Consider the following 17,996-nt stretch of genomic DNA (forward strand, 5'->3'; position numbering starts at 1 on the left):
CACATTGAGACCAGTAAAATTAGATCAAGGTAACGCTGACTTGTGAATCCAAAGTAATTATTGGAGCACGTGAGAGTACAAAAATTAGTTCACAACGTGAACTACTTACCATTTCACGATGTGAACGATTCTCTGACATCTCATGACGTGAACTATTATCTGCAGTCTCACGGACATAGAAAACAAAGAAAAATCAGATCGACAGTACCTTACCAAAATTCAATTGGGGTAGCAAATTAGCTTATCAAATCACATTCACATGCACTTGAGGTCTGGAAAGCTTATTGGAGACAACCTCACTCCCGACAACAGTGTATCAAATCACCCAAGATCTTCCTATCAAAAGAGTGTTGGTTCAGGCCACTCAATGAGCACCCAATTGAGTGTCTTAAGGAATCTAACCACTGTCAAGATAAGTAGTGAAGAATTGATAAAAGAAGGGCTACGATTCTCCAGGTTTGGGGAAGAGGAGAAACCACCCTCCCCTACAAGATCTAGTGGTATCATTGATATAGCCTGGGGATTTTTCGGTCTCCAAAACAATGATGAAGCGCAATTTGTGGGCCTAGGTCCGTCAACTAGCCTTGGACTAGGTCCAAGGTAAGAATTACCAAACAACCTTCAAGTTCTAGGCTACCTAACAAAAATGAGAAGAGACTTGGAAAGCGTAGCCAGGGCCAAGTCAAGTATTCTTTCCAACCATAGAGGAAGTGGAATTAGATTTGAAAAGGGTTGAAGTAGAATGGCAACTGCGAGAATTGAACTTAGGGAAACAAGAGCTCAATACTCAAAGGGCTAGGACTAAACAAAAGGAAATGGGAAATGTGAATCTATTTCAATCACGTGGCAAGGAACCAGAAATAGTTATGGGCAAGACTGAGACATTCCAAATTTAGAGCCCATTAATGAAGAGCCAAGAGCGAAGGAAGGATTTGTTACCCAAGATGAAGGGGATAACCTACCAAGGGAAACTGGTGAAGTAGATGACCGCCCTATACACCAAGAAGGAAATCAAGCAAATGATCAATCATCCCACGTTCCTACAGGACATGGAGCTCTTGATTCTACAAAGGCGTACGGAGGCTGTTAATAATAATGAGCCATTTTAAAATGAAGTGGCCAGACGACCTATAGACCAAAAATGCCTAGAAGAGCCAATGTTGGAAGAGGAGGAGGTCTAGGTAGGGGGGAGTAGCTCCTCAAATACCAAGGGCGGATCCAAATGTAGATCTTAATGTGGCCACAAGGACAGATTTGTTGAATATGGCTACGTAAATGGGCTGAGGAATGGTCAAGGGACTAGGCACTACTCTAGAATCCAGACCATCCCAAATGAAGCCACACATCATTTCAAAGCTCATACAAAAGTTCTCAAGGGATGGGGACCCGATTCAACATGTGGAGATCTTTGAGTCCACATGCAAAACCTGCGGTCCAGTAAGTGATGTAACCATGATTCATGCCTTCTCACTGACCCTAGAAGGAAAAGCTCATCAATGGTTTCGAACCCTCAAGCCAAAAGATAAGATCAATTTTACTCGGCTCAAGAATGTGTTTGTGCCAAGCTTTGCCCGAAGTGGTGACAGATGGAGTCTTGTGGCACAACTGCATAATATCAAACAGAAAAAAATGAGTCTATACGAGACTATGTATCCTAGCCTCTTAGCGGAGGAGTCCGAGATCATAAAATACACGATTATCTAGTATTAGACCGATCGGCTACTCTAGATGCATGTTGTAAGTTGGCAATCGAATATGAAGACAATATGCTTGAATTGCCACAACCCTGAAGATGTCAAAATATCTTCGGTAGCATCGACTTTGCGAGTTTTGAGTCACCACGAAATAGGAACTCGGAGCAATCAAGTTGGGAACATGACTGTGGATGAACTCAGTAATGCCATAGTGGACAAATTGAAGGTGAAGGATGGAAGAGAAGCATCAGGGCGGCATGGGCATACCCATCTTTACCCTTGTAGGGATCTGGTATAGTGTTCTATGTGCTGATTGAATCACACTACCACTGAATGCCCAGAGTTAAGAGTAAGACCGTTACTCTATTGTGCTTATTGTGTATCATGACACCTCCATGTGCAAGTATCCGAGGTTACAAACCGTAGCACAACTGTCAACACCCAGAACACCACTGGCTTTACCAGCACTACCCATGCAAATCACTGCAATTGTAGGACAGCCAAACCCTTTCCTATTTACCTAGGGGGATGTTTCAAATACATGACACTTCACCTCTGTCGCCACCTATTCTACCACCACAACCACCATAGGCTAAAATCAACCAAGTACTAATTGAGGAGCCATCAGCAGAGAGGATGTTGAAATGGTGTGTGAGGTAGAAATCAATGGTGATTACTATGAGGAAGTTGTGGAGATTGCACCAGAATTTTATGTCTTACAGAATAACACGCCAGCATTAGTGTTTCAAACCACAATTCAATGGAAAGGTAAGGACATAAACGCAAATATGAGGAGGGGCCACTACAATGTTTTGGTTGTGGTGGACCTCATCGAATAGTAGAATGTCCAAACAAGAATGTGGTTCATACGCATCAAACTTAGCAATTGACTGCACCACCTAATGACATGCCAATATTTACTTGTACTAAATGTGGGATTTATCATTTGATCAAAGATTGCTCATACCGCGCAAGTGGTTCTGCTTCCACTTCTAACCAGGCCACTATCTGGACCATAAGTGTGCAACCTGGAAACATCATGCCACTGAATGTCCTAACACGATCCCAAGCCCAACTAGGGGACAAAGGGAAGAAGCCACCACTTCTAGAATCGACAGGCTTAGCTTTGTCTCTGGCTTATTTTTATATTGTTAGTTTTTCTTATTTTTCTAGCCTTTTCTTATGTACATGAGCTAGCATATCTTGGGTTAGGGGTACATATAATTGTTTCAGCTTGTTCCCATTGATGTATCCTTCCATTTCGACCCCATCAAGGGTTTCAATTCTCACTCAGCCCTATGGAGTGATTTTTGTGACTTTGAATGTTCCCATACCACAAGTTTTTAACTTCGTTTTCTTGTTGAACCCAAGCTCGAACATAAGGACTAGATCTCCTTCCTGAAGTTCCTTCTCTTTAACAGTTTTTGTCAAACCAATTTTTTTCTACAAAACTTCTCAAACGTCAACCCATGTGATGGTACCAAATATGGTTTCATCTAGTTTTTCAATGTCAATCAGCATTTTAGTCATTGCATATTTCAGTTAGTCATTCCACTGATTGTAATCTTGAAGCTTTTTAGTACTACGTATTACATAAGTATCATAGCATCTACTCCATATGCCAACTAGAACGGTGTGTATCCATCAACAACTTTGTAAAAGTTCCATAGGCCCAAAGTGTCACCATAAGCTTGTGTTCCCATTTTTTGTTAGCCTTGACAGCCTTTTAAAGAATCTCACATAATGTCTTGTTAGTTCTTTTAGCCTGCAACAATTGGCTTGTGGGTAGGGTGAAGATTTTCAGTGAACCATCAAAAAATCCTTCAAGAGACACTCAATTACCTCGTTGATGAAATGTGGTCATTGATCACATTTACACTAATTGACAACTAAATCTAGAAAAAACTTTCCCATACAAGAATTTTGTTGCGGTACAACATCATCATTCCTAAAGGACTTGGTTTTTGCCCATTTATTGAAATAGTCTTAAGCCATAATAATGTAACATGCTTGGGTTTTTCGTGTAGTAGCACTAATATGTCCTATGAAGTTAATTCTCCATTTCTTAAAGGGTTTTGCAACTAAAGCATTCTATCTTTTTGTAGCGTTACAATAAATCTTTGACATTTCTCACAACCCTTTATAAATTCTATGGCATCACCAAACAATGTTGGCCACCATAATCCTGCTTCGAGAAATTTCTGAGCACCTCACCAACAAAATGTCCTCTTTTTATATCAAAGTGTGTTTCTTCTAAGACTTTTACAAATTCATCTTCCCTTATGCACCTTCTCAGTACATCACCTTCTTTGAGAAACAATGCACCTCACCAACAAAATGACCTCTTTCTATCTCAAAGTGTGTTTCTTCTAATACTTTTACAAATTCATCTTCCCTTATGCACCTTCTCATCAATACATCATCTTTAGATCTTTGTCTTACTATCAAAATTGATAAGGTGCAGTTAGCTTGTTAAGCCGTCGCATCTTATATTTGTTCAATAGGAAATTTGGTAAAATACCATAAATACAAAAATCTCATCGCATGAAAGGGTGTTCTTGGATTTTAAAGCTCTTTGAGAGAAAGAAGCTACCTCTCGCTTGCTCTGACACTCTTGTTTTTTGGGTCTTCATTTTTTGTTGTGTGGATGTGTGACAGCACATGAGCATAGTACATAGCATTTAATAATCATGAGTCATGACACTTAACACGTAACACATGACAAAATACATATGAAAATAATACATAAAGTATAGCTCATGACACAATTCTTAGAAGAGAAGAGCATGTTGATGGATTTCATAGCTTCTTAAGAGGAAAAGTGGCACTTCTCACACACACTCTTATGTGGTTCTTTTTTTTTGTGTGGGTGTGTGGCACATGGGCATTATACATAGCCAACGGAATAAAAATGTCCATGATATGACACATCAAATGCAAATGACCATACATATATATCACATCACAAGTAATAAATGAGAGATAGTGCATTGACATTATAAATAACTCATGACACATAATTCTTAGAAGGGAAGGGCATGCTAATGGATTTTGTAGCTCCTTGAGAGGAAAAGTGGCACTTCTCACACACACTCTTATATGGTTCTTTCTTTTTGGGTGGGTGAGTAACACGTGGAATTATACAAAATCAATGGAATAAAAATGTCCATAATATGACACATCACATGCAAATGATAATACATATATATCACATCACAAGTAACAAATGAGAGATAGTTCATTGACATTTCAAATAACTCATAACACATAATTTTTAGAAGGTAAAGGCATGTTAATGTATATTATAGCTCCTTGGGATGAAAAGCTATACTTCTCACACACATTCTTATGTGGTTCAGTGTGTGACACATGGGCATAATTTATAACCAATGGAATAATGTCCATGATGAGACACATCACATTATATCACATCACAAGTAGAAAATGAGAGATAGTGCATCCCCCTCTATTGATGAGGAGTGTCTTGTTATGATAACAGTATGTGAAGCCAAAGAGTTTTAGAAAGGTGCAACATAATAACCAAGCAACCCCTTCAAGTCTAGTATAGATGTCTTGAGAGAAGCCATACCCATGTGATAGGAATCTAGGAAAATGGATTATGGCCAAATTGTTTTCTTAGTGTGGCATTTGGTGATGTGATAATGGGCCTTTAAATGGGATAGAGAATCACCAAAACACTTCTGGGGGAGAGCATGAGTACATGCATTTCTAGTGACTCATCACATGAGGCTCTTAGCTTGAGGAAGACAAGAGTTGGAAGGCTACAAAAGTTAAGAGGCAATGTTCAATTATTAGCCTCTCAACCCATTTATCAAGCTAATCTCATATTTTTTTAGGTGACAATTTTCCTAATAATATACTCTAGCCTCTTAGCTTTTGTTTCTTTGCAAGATTGCAATCCCATGGATCACTTGTACACATTGAAAATGGCTATAAGGGCTATTGAGGCGTATTGTCTAACGATAATAGTTGAGTTGAGATTCCTAGTTTAAAAAGAAAGGAATATTTTAGTTATTTTATAGAGGGAGAGAATTAGTTAATGACATTCCTTAATGGCATTCCCCTTTATTAGTTAGTCTCCTCACAAGAATGTTGACTTGAGATAATAGTACGTGGTGTATTAGTTTTCTTGAAAATCTAATGAACTACCTCAAATACCTGAAAAAGAAAGGTAATACAAAAAATTACAAGATGATATTTCAAAGAAAGGGTCTTTATGCAAAAGGTATGTACTTATATTTAAGAGAGAGAGAGAGAGAGAGAGAGAGAGAGAGAGAGAGAGGAGGATGTGGAGGGGGAGGGGGATCTCTCACCCAAGGATCTCAAACATTGAAAAACTTCATCAAGCTCTTGATGCTAGTGTCTGAATGAAGTTCAACCGATTGTAGATTGCCCTTTCGTAAGTGGTATCTCCTTTTTATTTACAAAAAGAAAAATAAAGATCAAAAGTTTAATAAAGTAGGTAATTCATTCTTAATTTCAAAAGAAAAATAAAGATCAAAATTTCAATAAATTAGGTAATTCTTATGGGCTACTCCTGGTGAAGAAGATAACTAAGGACAAAAGACCATCTATAATCATGGTAACTCTACAATACCCAAGAATAGCTTAAGCTATGGAGGTTTAGCTCAGTGGTAGCACCCACATTAATGGAAGTAGAGGTTGTGAGTAATTCCTATTGTATGGTTATATACACAACTAGTATGTATCAACGGATCCTAATACCTTAATCGATAGATCATGTTCCTACACTAGTGGCATGTATTGCAGTATGAACTCTCCCATTGTTTTTTTGAAAAAAAAAATAGCTTAAAGTTATTTTGAATCACCAAGTTTTATATATAAAAAAAACACAACCTTTTGGTCCTCATTGGAAGGAATTTGTTATGTATGCATTTTTTAGAGCCAATGGTCTTAAGTCCGCAAGGAAGTAGAGGTTGTGAGTAATTCCTATTGTATGGTTATATACACAACTAGTATGTATCAAAGGATCCTAATACCTTAATAGATAGATCATGTTCCCTACACTAGTGGCATGTATTGCAGTATAAACTCTCCCATTATTTTTTTGGAAAAAAAATAGCTTAAAGTTATTTTGAATCACCAAGTTTTTTATATAAAAAAATCACAACATTTTGGTCCTCATTGGAAGGAATTTGTTATGTATGAATTTTTTAGAGCCAATGGTCTTAAGTCAACAAGGACATTGGGATTTTGAAATTCTCAAAAATAATTTTTCATGTTTACTATTACCCTTTAGTGTAATTTCTAATGGTGATAGAGAGATTTAAGGATAAGGTAAGGTGGGCTTATTAAGATCAAAGTGTATTTTGGTCTTTATATTTTCACATTAAAAGGTGTGAAAGAAGACATTTATACCATGATGTAGCTATTAGATGGATGAAAGGCTATACTTTGGGGATTTGCTGGCCCTATTAGGCAGTACCATTGTAACCAAAATTGTATTTGGTGCATAAATTTTTTAACTATAATTTTTTTCTAAGTGTGAAGGACTACTTGCATTTACCATTTATGAAATGGCAAGATAAATGAAGCTTGAACTACTATTGGATTTAGAGAAGAATTTTCCAAGCTAGATGTAGCTTGTTCATTTCACATGCTGTGTTTAGGACTGCCTTGGGTCCTTGGTTATGATGACAAAAGTATCCATTTTAAAAAAAATGTTTGTTATATCAACAACTTAATAAAGACATCCAAATGAAGCAGTGATGAGACATCTTGCAATTATTTTGCACTATAAAAAAACACAAGCATCCTGTCAAAAAACTGCAAATTAGCCTGGTTACACTCCACAAGGCCTAAGTAGGATGACCAACCATTAATATAGAATATCCATGTTCTCTCTCTCTCTCTCTCTCTCTCATATTCATACATACATACATGCGCACATGCGCACGTTCGGGCACATAGCAGTCCTCAATGAGTGATCCCTACTTTAAGTCACATCCCCTTCATTACCATGTGTTCCTAGGAACCACACATGACCTTAAAAATATTCAAAATGCAAGGAAAAAGGCAAGGTTAGAGAGCAAGCAGAATGTTAGCAATATAGGCAAGGACAAAAGCAAGCCCATTATTGAATATTTCAACCCCCAAAAAAACATTAACCTTCTGTCTTTTAGCTACATATAAAGCTAAAAGAAAATATACTTTGTAAATTTTCCTTTTTTCCATTGAGGCTAAATAAAAGCAATTTTATGTTTGAAAACATACTTTACTAGCTTCTCTCTCTCTCTCTCTCTCACACACACACACACACCCAACAAAGGCAGGCTGCTTACAGGAAAACTTTTCTCTTGTTCACCTTTGAGAAGGTAAATAAGTACTTACTATTCTACACTCCTCCTGTGGGGAAATGTGGGGAAACATTGCTCTCCACAAACATCTCAAAGAAAAACTTAGAAGGACCAAAAGATAGCAAAAAGTCTACAAAATCTTGAATCCAACATTACCCCCTCCCATCCTTCAAGTATTCATTAAGACATCTATTTCCCACTCAATCCTCAATAAAATGCTCCCATCAGAGACAAGCCCTCCAGCATGCATCGGAGATCCAACGTGAAGGCAGTGGTGAGATCTCACATCCCTGCATTGCACAAGAACACAAGCAAAGCATCAGGCTCTAGTCTTCTCTCCTTGAACTGGGTGCCTGCTCCTCCTGCCAAGTTGCTTGCCATTGCTTGTCATAGAAGTTCCACTCCTGAACCAGCTGCTTCAGGTTTTCAACATCCTCGTTCTTTCGGATGAATAAAACCCCCAGCACTGACACCAGCAAGAAAAGCTTGCCAAAAAAGTTGCTTGTCTGATCCACAAGTCCGGCTCCTGTCAGACTATCCACCACATACCCCATAAAAAAACCTACCATCGCAGCTCGCCCTGCAGGAAGGTTCACGAAAGAAAACTCAGCGTAGATTGACAATGCAATACATGAGAGCATACATATCAAAATGATCACCCATCATACCATTCAGTAGCTCTGCTTCTGGCAAGTGAAATCTCTTCACCCAAGCCCACCATGGAATGGTTGAAGTCTCAAAAACCACCGGATCGTTGTTCTTAGATGACTCAGGGTTCTCCTCGAGCCATTTCCTTCTGAGGACCTCTGCATCAGACGAGCATGCCAGAGGCATATCAGCTTCAATTTATATAATTCTAATGACTGCATTAGCAGACGATAAAATACAGCACAATCCTGTTTTTCTTTAATGTTGCAAGACAGAGCAGGCGCATGCAGATCAGAAACAAGCTAGAAAGGTCATAGAATTGAGGCTAAAATCAACAGTAGTACCTCAAATGAACAGGATAACCCCTATAAACAGCAAAGAGCAGGAAACCCTAAATCCAGAAGCAACCCTAAGATCATCATGAAACCCTAGCATCGGCAGGACAACCTAGGTCTGTTGCATGGGGCAACGTAATGCGCACCTACCGGCATCAATGACGGCATCCCAGTCGACCTTGCCGTCACGGGTGAACTGCAGGAAATCCCATGTGCCGTTCTTCCATCGCGCATCCTCAAAGGGGCCGGAAAGGGCTAATTTGGCCACCGATTTGCCAAGTGCCGCCAGGCCCGGATCCTTACCGGCGGCCTGACCGCCGGAGAGTGTACCCCCACGCTCAAGGGGAGAAGGCCTCCTGCTGCTGCTGGACTTCGAAGCGACGCCCGGCGTGTCAGGCTCCTCCTCCAGCACCGCCACTTGGGCTACTACAGAGTCTGCAGAGGGCCCTGCTGCAGAAGAATTGGCGGAGGAAACTTCAACCTGTGCCCGCAATGAGAGAAGAAAGTTAGGGGTTCTGCGAGATGGCGCTGTACAGAGGGAGAGAGAAGGAGCGCCATAGAAGGCTTTGCGTCTGATGCTGCTGAAAGATAGGGAGGGAGGAGAGAGAAGGGGCGCCATAGAAGGCTTTGCGTCTGATGCTCCTGAGAGATAGGGAGGGAGAAGGTGGAGGAAATGGATGTCGTTCTGATGGCCAATGCAGTCGAAGGAGCCATAGCCTGACCTCCTCTCCTCCTGGACGTTGCTGGAGGGTGAAAATATTGGTTTTTTTCGTTATCCATTTACCATTTCTCCTTCTTGGATAAGCCTCTAGCTTCACCAAGTGGAATGTGGATTTTGCCCTACCACAACAATAAAGTATATATACTCAGACCAACAACAGATATCACGCCCTTACCTTACTTTCTCATAACCTCTAATGCCCCACATCCATACTACTCTACTCCTTTTCGATCTCGTTTGGAATTTTACAAAGAAAATCCCATCTATCATCTTCACATAAAAAACTGGATTGATCCCAAGAAATCTGATATCCCAACAGTAAACAAGCCTCCATCATAGCCTCAGTAGTGCAGCCCCGAGGAGACTGATTCTCCAGCAGTCCTCCGTGTTTTGACCACACCTTAACAGTAGGTCTTGTGCCAACCGGGTTCTCAATAAAAGCCAGAAATGTGTGATCCACTTGTTTTTCCTTACGGTACCATCTATGTGTCTTGGACCCAAATCTGGGGGGCATTTTCTTCTCAATCCAGCATCTAACATGCAGCTAGCAAGTCTGCATTAGCGACGAGTAACCCCAAGTACGCAAGAAGCTCAGCCAATATAAAGGGGGCATCATTATGAGATATTCCTCTGTAAGTTTTGAATCAGCACATCCAACTCCACAGACCAGATTTTATTTACACTACACATTAGACCATGCCCAATCCTTGATCCAGACTGAAATATCTGTGGTTGTGGAGCATAGCTCACTCTGCACAGCAGCTCCAACACCTACATCATCAAGTCTCTCTCTTTTCTGGTTAATTGAAACTCCAGGGATAACGCATTTAACTCTTTCCATCCAGCATCATTCATGTCCCAACAATCAGCTAGGTGTTTAATACCTTTGTATTAAGGCACTTAGCCACCTCAATATCCAATGATGCAAGAGGAGGGTCAAACATGTGAGTCCACCATAACATAGAGTTCCTAGATACTCTCAGACCAAAAGGCTCATATTCTCTTTCCAGCTGTTGCAAAACATTTTACAAAAATCAGAGCATGTAATTTTCAGAGGAGTAGCTAAAAACACTTTGTCTATCCAAGTTAAGTTCCCCCATTCCTCTCTGGCCAAGACCTCAGTCAGTTCCACCAGCTCCCTTATCATCAAGGACCCAGTGGAGGATTGAGAGAACATCCTAGGTAGCATCAAGCTCCTTCTAGATACACAATGGGTGGGCAAATGTATGATACCAATGCCTCCTTCATTTTTGGGCACTGCCAATTTCTCCCAAGCCAACCATGCAAGAACTCTTTTCTTACCTACATCATTTCTCCATAGAAAATCCTTGATAGGACCAATAATCTCCTTCCAGTGGCATTTCCCAAATTTAAGCATTGGACTTAAAAACATAACATAGGCATTCACACTGAGTTGCATAAATTAATTCTGATATGAAAGGGTACTCTCAGACCTTCCCACTTCTTTAATTTCTCAGCAAACTGTTTATGGCCCACATGACCAATTGTTTATTGGTAAGACCCACCCCAAAGGGAACTCCAAGCAGCCTCACTATTTGGACCTTTTGTACTACCTCACATCCCCACCTCTGGTGGAGATCAAAATCATTATCCTCGGTCAAACTTATGATCCTAAATTTTAGGATATTGCATTTAGACCCTGAGGCATCAGCAAAGTCCTGAACAATGTTTAAGGCCATTCTCACATTGCTGTTCTTAGCTTTTAAAAATAAAAGAGAATCATCAGCAAAGCATTGAATGACCAGATGCTCACTATGATTGAGTTTTAAGCCAGTAATCTTGCCTTCCCTACAAGCCAGCTCAAGTGATAGGATAAGAGGATGAGAAGCAATAGCAAATAGTAGAGGGGCTAGAGGGCATCCCTGTCTAACTGACCTATTGATTTCAAAGCCTCCTACTATTCTTCCATTAAGAAGTACATTAGAGAAACCACCCTAGGAAAGAGAATAGATGCAAGTTGCCATTTTGGTACCAAACCCCATTCTTTCCATCACTCTTGTAGTGAAAGACCACTGTATCCTATCATATGCTTTCTCAAGATCTAGTTGCATCATGATACATTTCTATTGGGTTTTAATAGCCACATCTCTACCCAATAAAGCAGAAAAGATGTTGTCATATATGGATCTGCCTTTAATAAAGCCATGTTGTCTTTTTGAGATGATCTCTTGTAAGATAGGGCTAATTCTGATAGCACCTTAGTTAAGATTTTATACATCACAGTCATCAGTAAGGTGATAGGCCTCCAATGCCCAAACCTAGTGCAAGCAGTTTGTTTGGGGATGAGTTTCACCAATCCTTCTTTAAAGACTTTGTCCCAGTAACCAAATTTGAAGGCTTTCTTATTACAAATATCAATCACCACCTCTTTTAAAGAGGGCCAAAAGGTAATAAAAAATTCAATTGAAAGACCATCTCACCCAGGTGTGCCTTTTCCCTACCCAACTTCAATAGAGCACACCAACACTCATCCATCTCAATATCCCTTTCTAACCATTTGGCTTTATCAGAGTCCATTATCTAATTAAGAAGACCAAGCAGCCTGTATTCAGCTTGGAACCTCCTCCTCAAAGAGGAATCTTCTTTTAAGCTCAATGTAGACCCCAAATATTTGACCCATTTCAAAGCAAGCAGTTTGGGGTCATTTAAAGGAGTGCCATCCTCATCCAAAATGCACCCCCCATCACTATGTCACTTTTATTCTTGGAAAGTTTAAAAAACTTATTGTCAGGTTTCTTGTTATTGCTGAAGATGCTCTTTTTGGTCCAATATTCATGTTCTCTAAAGCATTTATCTTCCACCATTTGGATATTAGCTTGACACTTAAAGTACAGCTCAATGTCACCAGAATCCAGCCCAACAGTTTATCTTTCAACAGCAACTCTTCTAAAAGAGTAGACCATTTTTTCAACAGCAACTCTTCTAGAAGAGTAGACCATTTTTTTTCTCAGCTCTCTTTTCCTCAGCCTCTAGGTTTTCCCACAGCCCTAATGACACCTTGCATTTCATTGGCAAACTGCTTCCAAGAGCCCTCAACTCCCTTTCTCCGTTTCAAGTTATTAATAGCTGCTTCAGTATATTCCACAAAGAGAGGGTCTTTCAATAGTAAATTATTAACTCTCAATTTCCTAGTGGGGTAATGAAATAAGTCCAAACCAAACCCATCACAGTGAGACCAACCCCACATCAAAGGGAGATGGTCAGATGAAGTAGAGTTGTAATCCACAGTCACCCTCAAAGTGTGAGGCACCCAAGCAGCCTGTTGAGTAAAGAAAACTCTATCAATTCTTGATGAGGAAAGATATTGGAAACTAAAATATGTATTCCCTGGCTTATCTCTCCAGTCCCCAAGGTACCAGCTATCTTTAAGTCCTAGGCCCCTTCTAAGATCTTCCCACTTCCCTTTTTCCCTCCTTATTAAAATAGTGCTACCACAACATCTCTCCACCACTCTTTCTACCATGTTGAAGTCTCCTAACAGAACACAAGGTACTTGGACATTCTCACTAGCAATCCAATCCCACATGCAGCTCCTAGCCTTGTGATTGTGAGCCCCATAAATATTAATGATCCATATTCTGTGACCATTAAAAGTGATTTCTACTATCAAGATTCTTCCCTCAGGATGATTAGCTATAATACGAGGGCTGAGATCCCTCTGACTAAAACTTGACTTGATGCCACCATAAAATATATCCCATTCCCCAAGAGTTCATCCTTGAAATGTTACCAGAAAGATTATGTTCCTGGACAGCTAGAACAGATAAGTCCCAAGACTTCACTAGATCCCAAAAAATGATATACTTCTTTTTGTCTTTAATCCCTTTCACATTCCAGGTACCTCCTTTAGCTCTTTATGATTCATTAGGATAATGGAGTTTCCAATACGATTTCCACTTCCACACAGTCCTTCTGCCAAATTAAACTCATTTGTAGCTTCACTATTAGCTTTATCAGGGCATTGATCCATCAACAAGGAATTATCTCTCTCAAGAAGTGGACTAAAGCGGTTAGAAAAAATAATAGGATTCTGATTCTCCCCCTTCCCATGCCTCCTATTCTCATAGCTTCTACTATTCATAGTTTTCCTAGCTTCAGCTTTACTCTGCCTCACATTGGCTCTAGACTTGACTTTATCCCACCCTCTTTCCTTCTCTTTATCCCCGGAATCTATCATCACTTTCTTCCCCTTAGGATCAGCTTTTGGAGACTCCAACAGATCCTTCTCCTTTTGTCAATTCCTCCCCCTCTCTAGAGATCACCACAATCATACAGTCTTTGGCAATATTCCCAAAAGCCCCACACCTGAAGAGCTCTAGGGAATGCACCAAATTTGAGACTCAGTTCTAGTTTCCCTAATTGCCCTAAATCAACTTCAACAGATTTCAGAGTCTCAATAGAAGGATTCCATGTAATACATACATTGTTCCCTTGTTTTCCTCCTACCTCATCACACTAGGGACAAATAGCACCAGACCTAAAGATTGAGCAATATTACACAAAGCTGGTCTCAGCCAAGGGGGCAACCCTATCACCTTGACCCAAACAGGGCAAGCACTTTGCTGACTTTTATTAACATCAAAAAGAGGGTCGAAGGGAAAGACATGAATTAGCCTCTGACCAAAGAACAAAGGGCTCTTGGCAAATAGTTCAGTCTCACAGATTGCCCTTTGATAAACAAAACATTGAAAAAACGCTTACCAAGATAGAATATCTTAGAAACAGCACAATCATACAAGATGGATTCCTGTAGCCATCTACCTAGTTCTCCCTTCGACAACGGAGGTTTTCCTGGACAGAACAAGAACACACTACACATAGAGAATAAACCTACTTGGCTTCTGATGAATTCCTGGCTCAGCTTCAGGCATACCTTCTCTTTAACTTGATTACACAGACATTCATTAAGCTAATCAGGGACACACTTTCTTTTGACCCAGACCACCTCAGCCTCCTCACCTCTTCGCTTCATTTCCTCCTCAGCCTCTGGGTACCAATCTCCCCATCCCGTCGACCCTTCATCCTCAGGAAGGAGTCAACTCTACTAGAGGTGACTGCCATGCAAGACGCGATACACCGACCACCCGTCAACGTACACATTGCATGTACTCCCACGAGACAATTAATACCACCACTCGCCCACTCGCCCACTCGCGCCTCACATGCATGACACGTAGAGAATCGGATCCCACTCAGGCACCTCTCTTCTCTATTGCAAATTCCTCCGGGTATAATAGTTTTCTCAGGTGCTTCCGCCTACCACATCTTCATGGCCCTTGCCTATGCATCTCCCTACCTTCTTCTCAACAACCTTACCATCCGGTGCCAATGCCCCGCCAAAGCTTACACTACGAATGAAGGTAGATATCATAACATCAGTGATCCCAACTTGACTTACATCACTAAGTCTCAAATAAATTATGCAGCGTGTTCACTCTAATGTAGTGAAACTACTAATTTGTTGGGTTCATCCTAAGACAATGGGTACAAATCCACTCCAACTCAATAGGTAACCCACTCTTTCTCATGGATTTCATTCTCTCTCTCTCTCTCTCTCAACTTGAAATTTTATAAATGACCAAAACGATAATTACAAACCTAAATGAACATTATACACAAAATATAATACATTTGAAAACTCTACGAAAATGTGATACCCAAAATGCTTTACATACAAAAGGACGTATTTTTGGCATTTTTAGTGAGTGTTTTTTTGGTTTTAAGGCGAGTGGTTTCTCTCTCTACACTCTTTTTACTTCATCAATCTCTCTCTATCTCTTCTCTTTTTACCAAAGGAATGATGAATTTGATGATGTCTTTAATCTCACTTAATTACAATTTCATAGCAACTTTAGGTATCTCACGCTTAAAAGACACTAAAAAGATGTAGGGACACACAAAGACAGCATACATGTCTTTTTCTTTGATCAATCAAAGCTGAAACTTCCATTATATTACAGAAATTTACAAGAATTTATTACCGGTCACACTGAGTGGCCATGAGGAAGTACTCAACCTTGTTGGGCTCACGGGAAATGGGAGGGGTGGAGGAAAGTGGTGGGGATTATATAGAAATGAGGTCCCCATGTCCCTCTACTGCTCCCGTCAAGCATAATCTGTGATGTCTCCCTTGAAAAAATGGTGGCCTAAATCATCGGGATGGTGTAAAAGAGGTCGTATGCAAGAACCAAAGCACACCTCCTCCCACTTCAAATAATACAAAAGACAATGAATATAGAACGATTCCACTACTTGAAATGAAGGGCATATATAAAGCTAGTCTAACCTTGTAAAAGCCTCACTGTGCTCTACAATGTATCAAGTGGGATTCCCGTCTACATCCAATATATGCATGGGTGGGTTTCATCTCTAGGTTTAGATTCTATGAAGACATCATCATCCACCTCGAATCCTGGGTGATTAGCACCTACGTTGTTGCCTTGCCTATCATACTTTGGGTAACTCGATGTGCGCATAAAGGCTGTCGAATAGACACCTACATGCACACACATGTAACTATGTTAGGGAATTCATGGTGGTTCACTTCAAATCTAAAATGACTACAATACACTCTCACCTCTTCTTATCCATCTTCTGACATGAGATACATATATTGGGGAAGAAGAATGAATAAAGACCTCCAGAATGTTAAATTAACGCTTTCTGTCTCTCGCATTGTAATCCCCAAGTGATCTGTACATAAAGTGCACACCATAGGTCCGTCTCGCGGGCAAGTAGAAACTTCACTGCAAGTACTAAGGCAGACTCTACAAGCACCTCCCTAAAACACATTCCATCAGGGAACTATATGCTCCAACTTGGAGAGAGCAAGATTTGTAGAAAAAATGCTCACACCAAGTGAGACTGTCACTCATAGGTGTCTATGGTTCCCATCCTCGTCAACAAGGATCCCATGAATCGTTTTGCAGTAGTTCAAGATTCGTGGAACAACACAACATATAAGGTTTTTGCACTATCTAACCTCGACAAATGGGTGTAACTAGCATGGGAAAAAGATCATACCTATGTTTTATCTTTCCCAATAGTGCAAGACAAAGGTGATCAATGTTTGAGTTCAATCCTAGGGTCCACCACTTGTGAATTAAAGTTTGCATATGACAAGAAGGAGAAGCACAAAATGTTATTTCCAATGTGTAAAACAAAAAATGTTGACTTATTGAATCCGAATAGGTCTATTTCATCTTTCTTTGAGCTCTCAACCCTTTACACTTCACTCTCACCCTCTACAATCATCTCTTCATCATCACCCCAAGCTTGTATGGGACTCTTGCCGATCAACACTCTCATCATGGACATCGTCATCATTGGGCTCCAACATCGATAGGGGCACTCTCATCATCGTCATCACCGATCAACACTCTTGTCATGGACATCGTCATCGTGCTCCAACATTATCAGGGCACTCTCATCATCATCATCATCTTCCCCCTCCCACTTTGGTCATGTACTCTTTTTGGGTCTTTCTGTCACCTTTCCCTCCATCACCTCTTTTGTTGTTGTCGTAGACTGTTGTCATGGGTTGCAGATGATGGAGACATTTGTGGGAGAGACCTCTTGCCCTTCTCCGTTGCTGCACAGTGGCTAACATCTTGCCCTTCTTTGCTCCTACATCCAACCCATATAGACACTAAACAAACTCCTAATACAAAGTTCAAAAATCATACAGAAATGCTACCACATACAATATTACTTACTCTAAAACTCCTCAATTTTTCTTTGAGGAAACTCTCTCTTGGGGTAGTCTAGCCATCATGGGTAAGATTTCTCCTTTCCCTACATTGTCGATCCAATCTTTAGGGTACAAGCATGTCTCCTCTCTTTTGGACTACACCCATGCTACAGGTGCTCATGAATAAATACTTGATGATATACACCATTTCTCCACCACCTAACACATTCAAATAATCTTTTGTTAAGGGGGACAAAAATAAAATAAGACACATAACCGATTATGCTCCTAAGTATGTATACAACAGCTGTCATGCCGTGCACGACAAGTGTGGTTGGTGTTTAGGATCAGGGGTGGCTCGCATTCGCCCTTTCCACCTAAGGAATGCCTTATAAAAGTTTGTCTTCCTAAAAGCCTTTTGAGCATCCACACGATACCCACCCCGGAGGCGTGTGTCACTCTCTCATGCATGCCTACTAGTATGGGAGCAGATGAGTTCTCCCCCAACTTGGCATATAGTTGTAGCATGTACTCTGTTAACAATTGGAA

The 17,996-nt window shown here is 40.4% G+C and overlaps 1 protein-coding gene across 1 annotated transcript; it reads right to left on the minus strand.

Moving 5' to 3' along the window:
* Nucleotides 1–8,041: 8,041 nt before the first annotated feature.
* On the minus strand, nucleotides 8,042–9,713 carry LOC147610075 (light-harvesting complex-like protein 3 isotype 1, chloroplastic). The gene is made up of 3 exons (XM_086787159.1): nucleotides 9,166–9,713; nucleotides 8,701–8,838; nucleotides 8,042–8,612 (listed from the first exon to the last, which is right to left on the minus strand). The coding sequence occupies exons 1-3, from the start codon at nucleotides 9,632–9,634 to the stop codon at nucleotides 8,359–8,361; spliced, it is 861 nt and encodes a 286-aa protein (XP_086643285.1). The 5' UTR covers nucleotides 9,635–9,713; the 3' UTR covers nucleotides 8,042–8,358.
* Between the last annotated feature and the right edge of the window lie 8,283 nt (nucleotides 9,714–17,996).

Source organism: Cibotium barometz, chromosome 50 (genome assembly GCF_041138505.1).
Source record: "Cibotium barometz isolate CiBa-2024 chromosome 50, ASM4113850v1, whole genome shotgun sequence".
In the NCBI taxonomy this organism is placed as follows: Eukaryota; Viridiplantae; Streptophyta; class Polypodiopsida; order Cyatheales; family Cibotiaceae; genus Cibotium; species Cibotium barometz.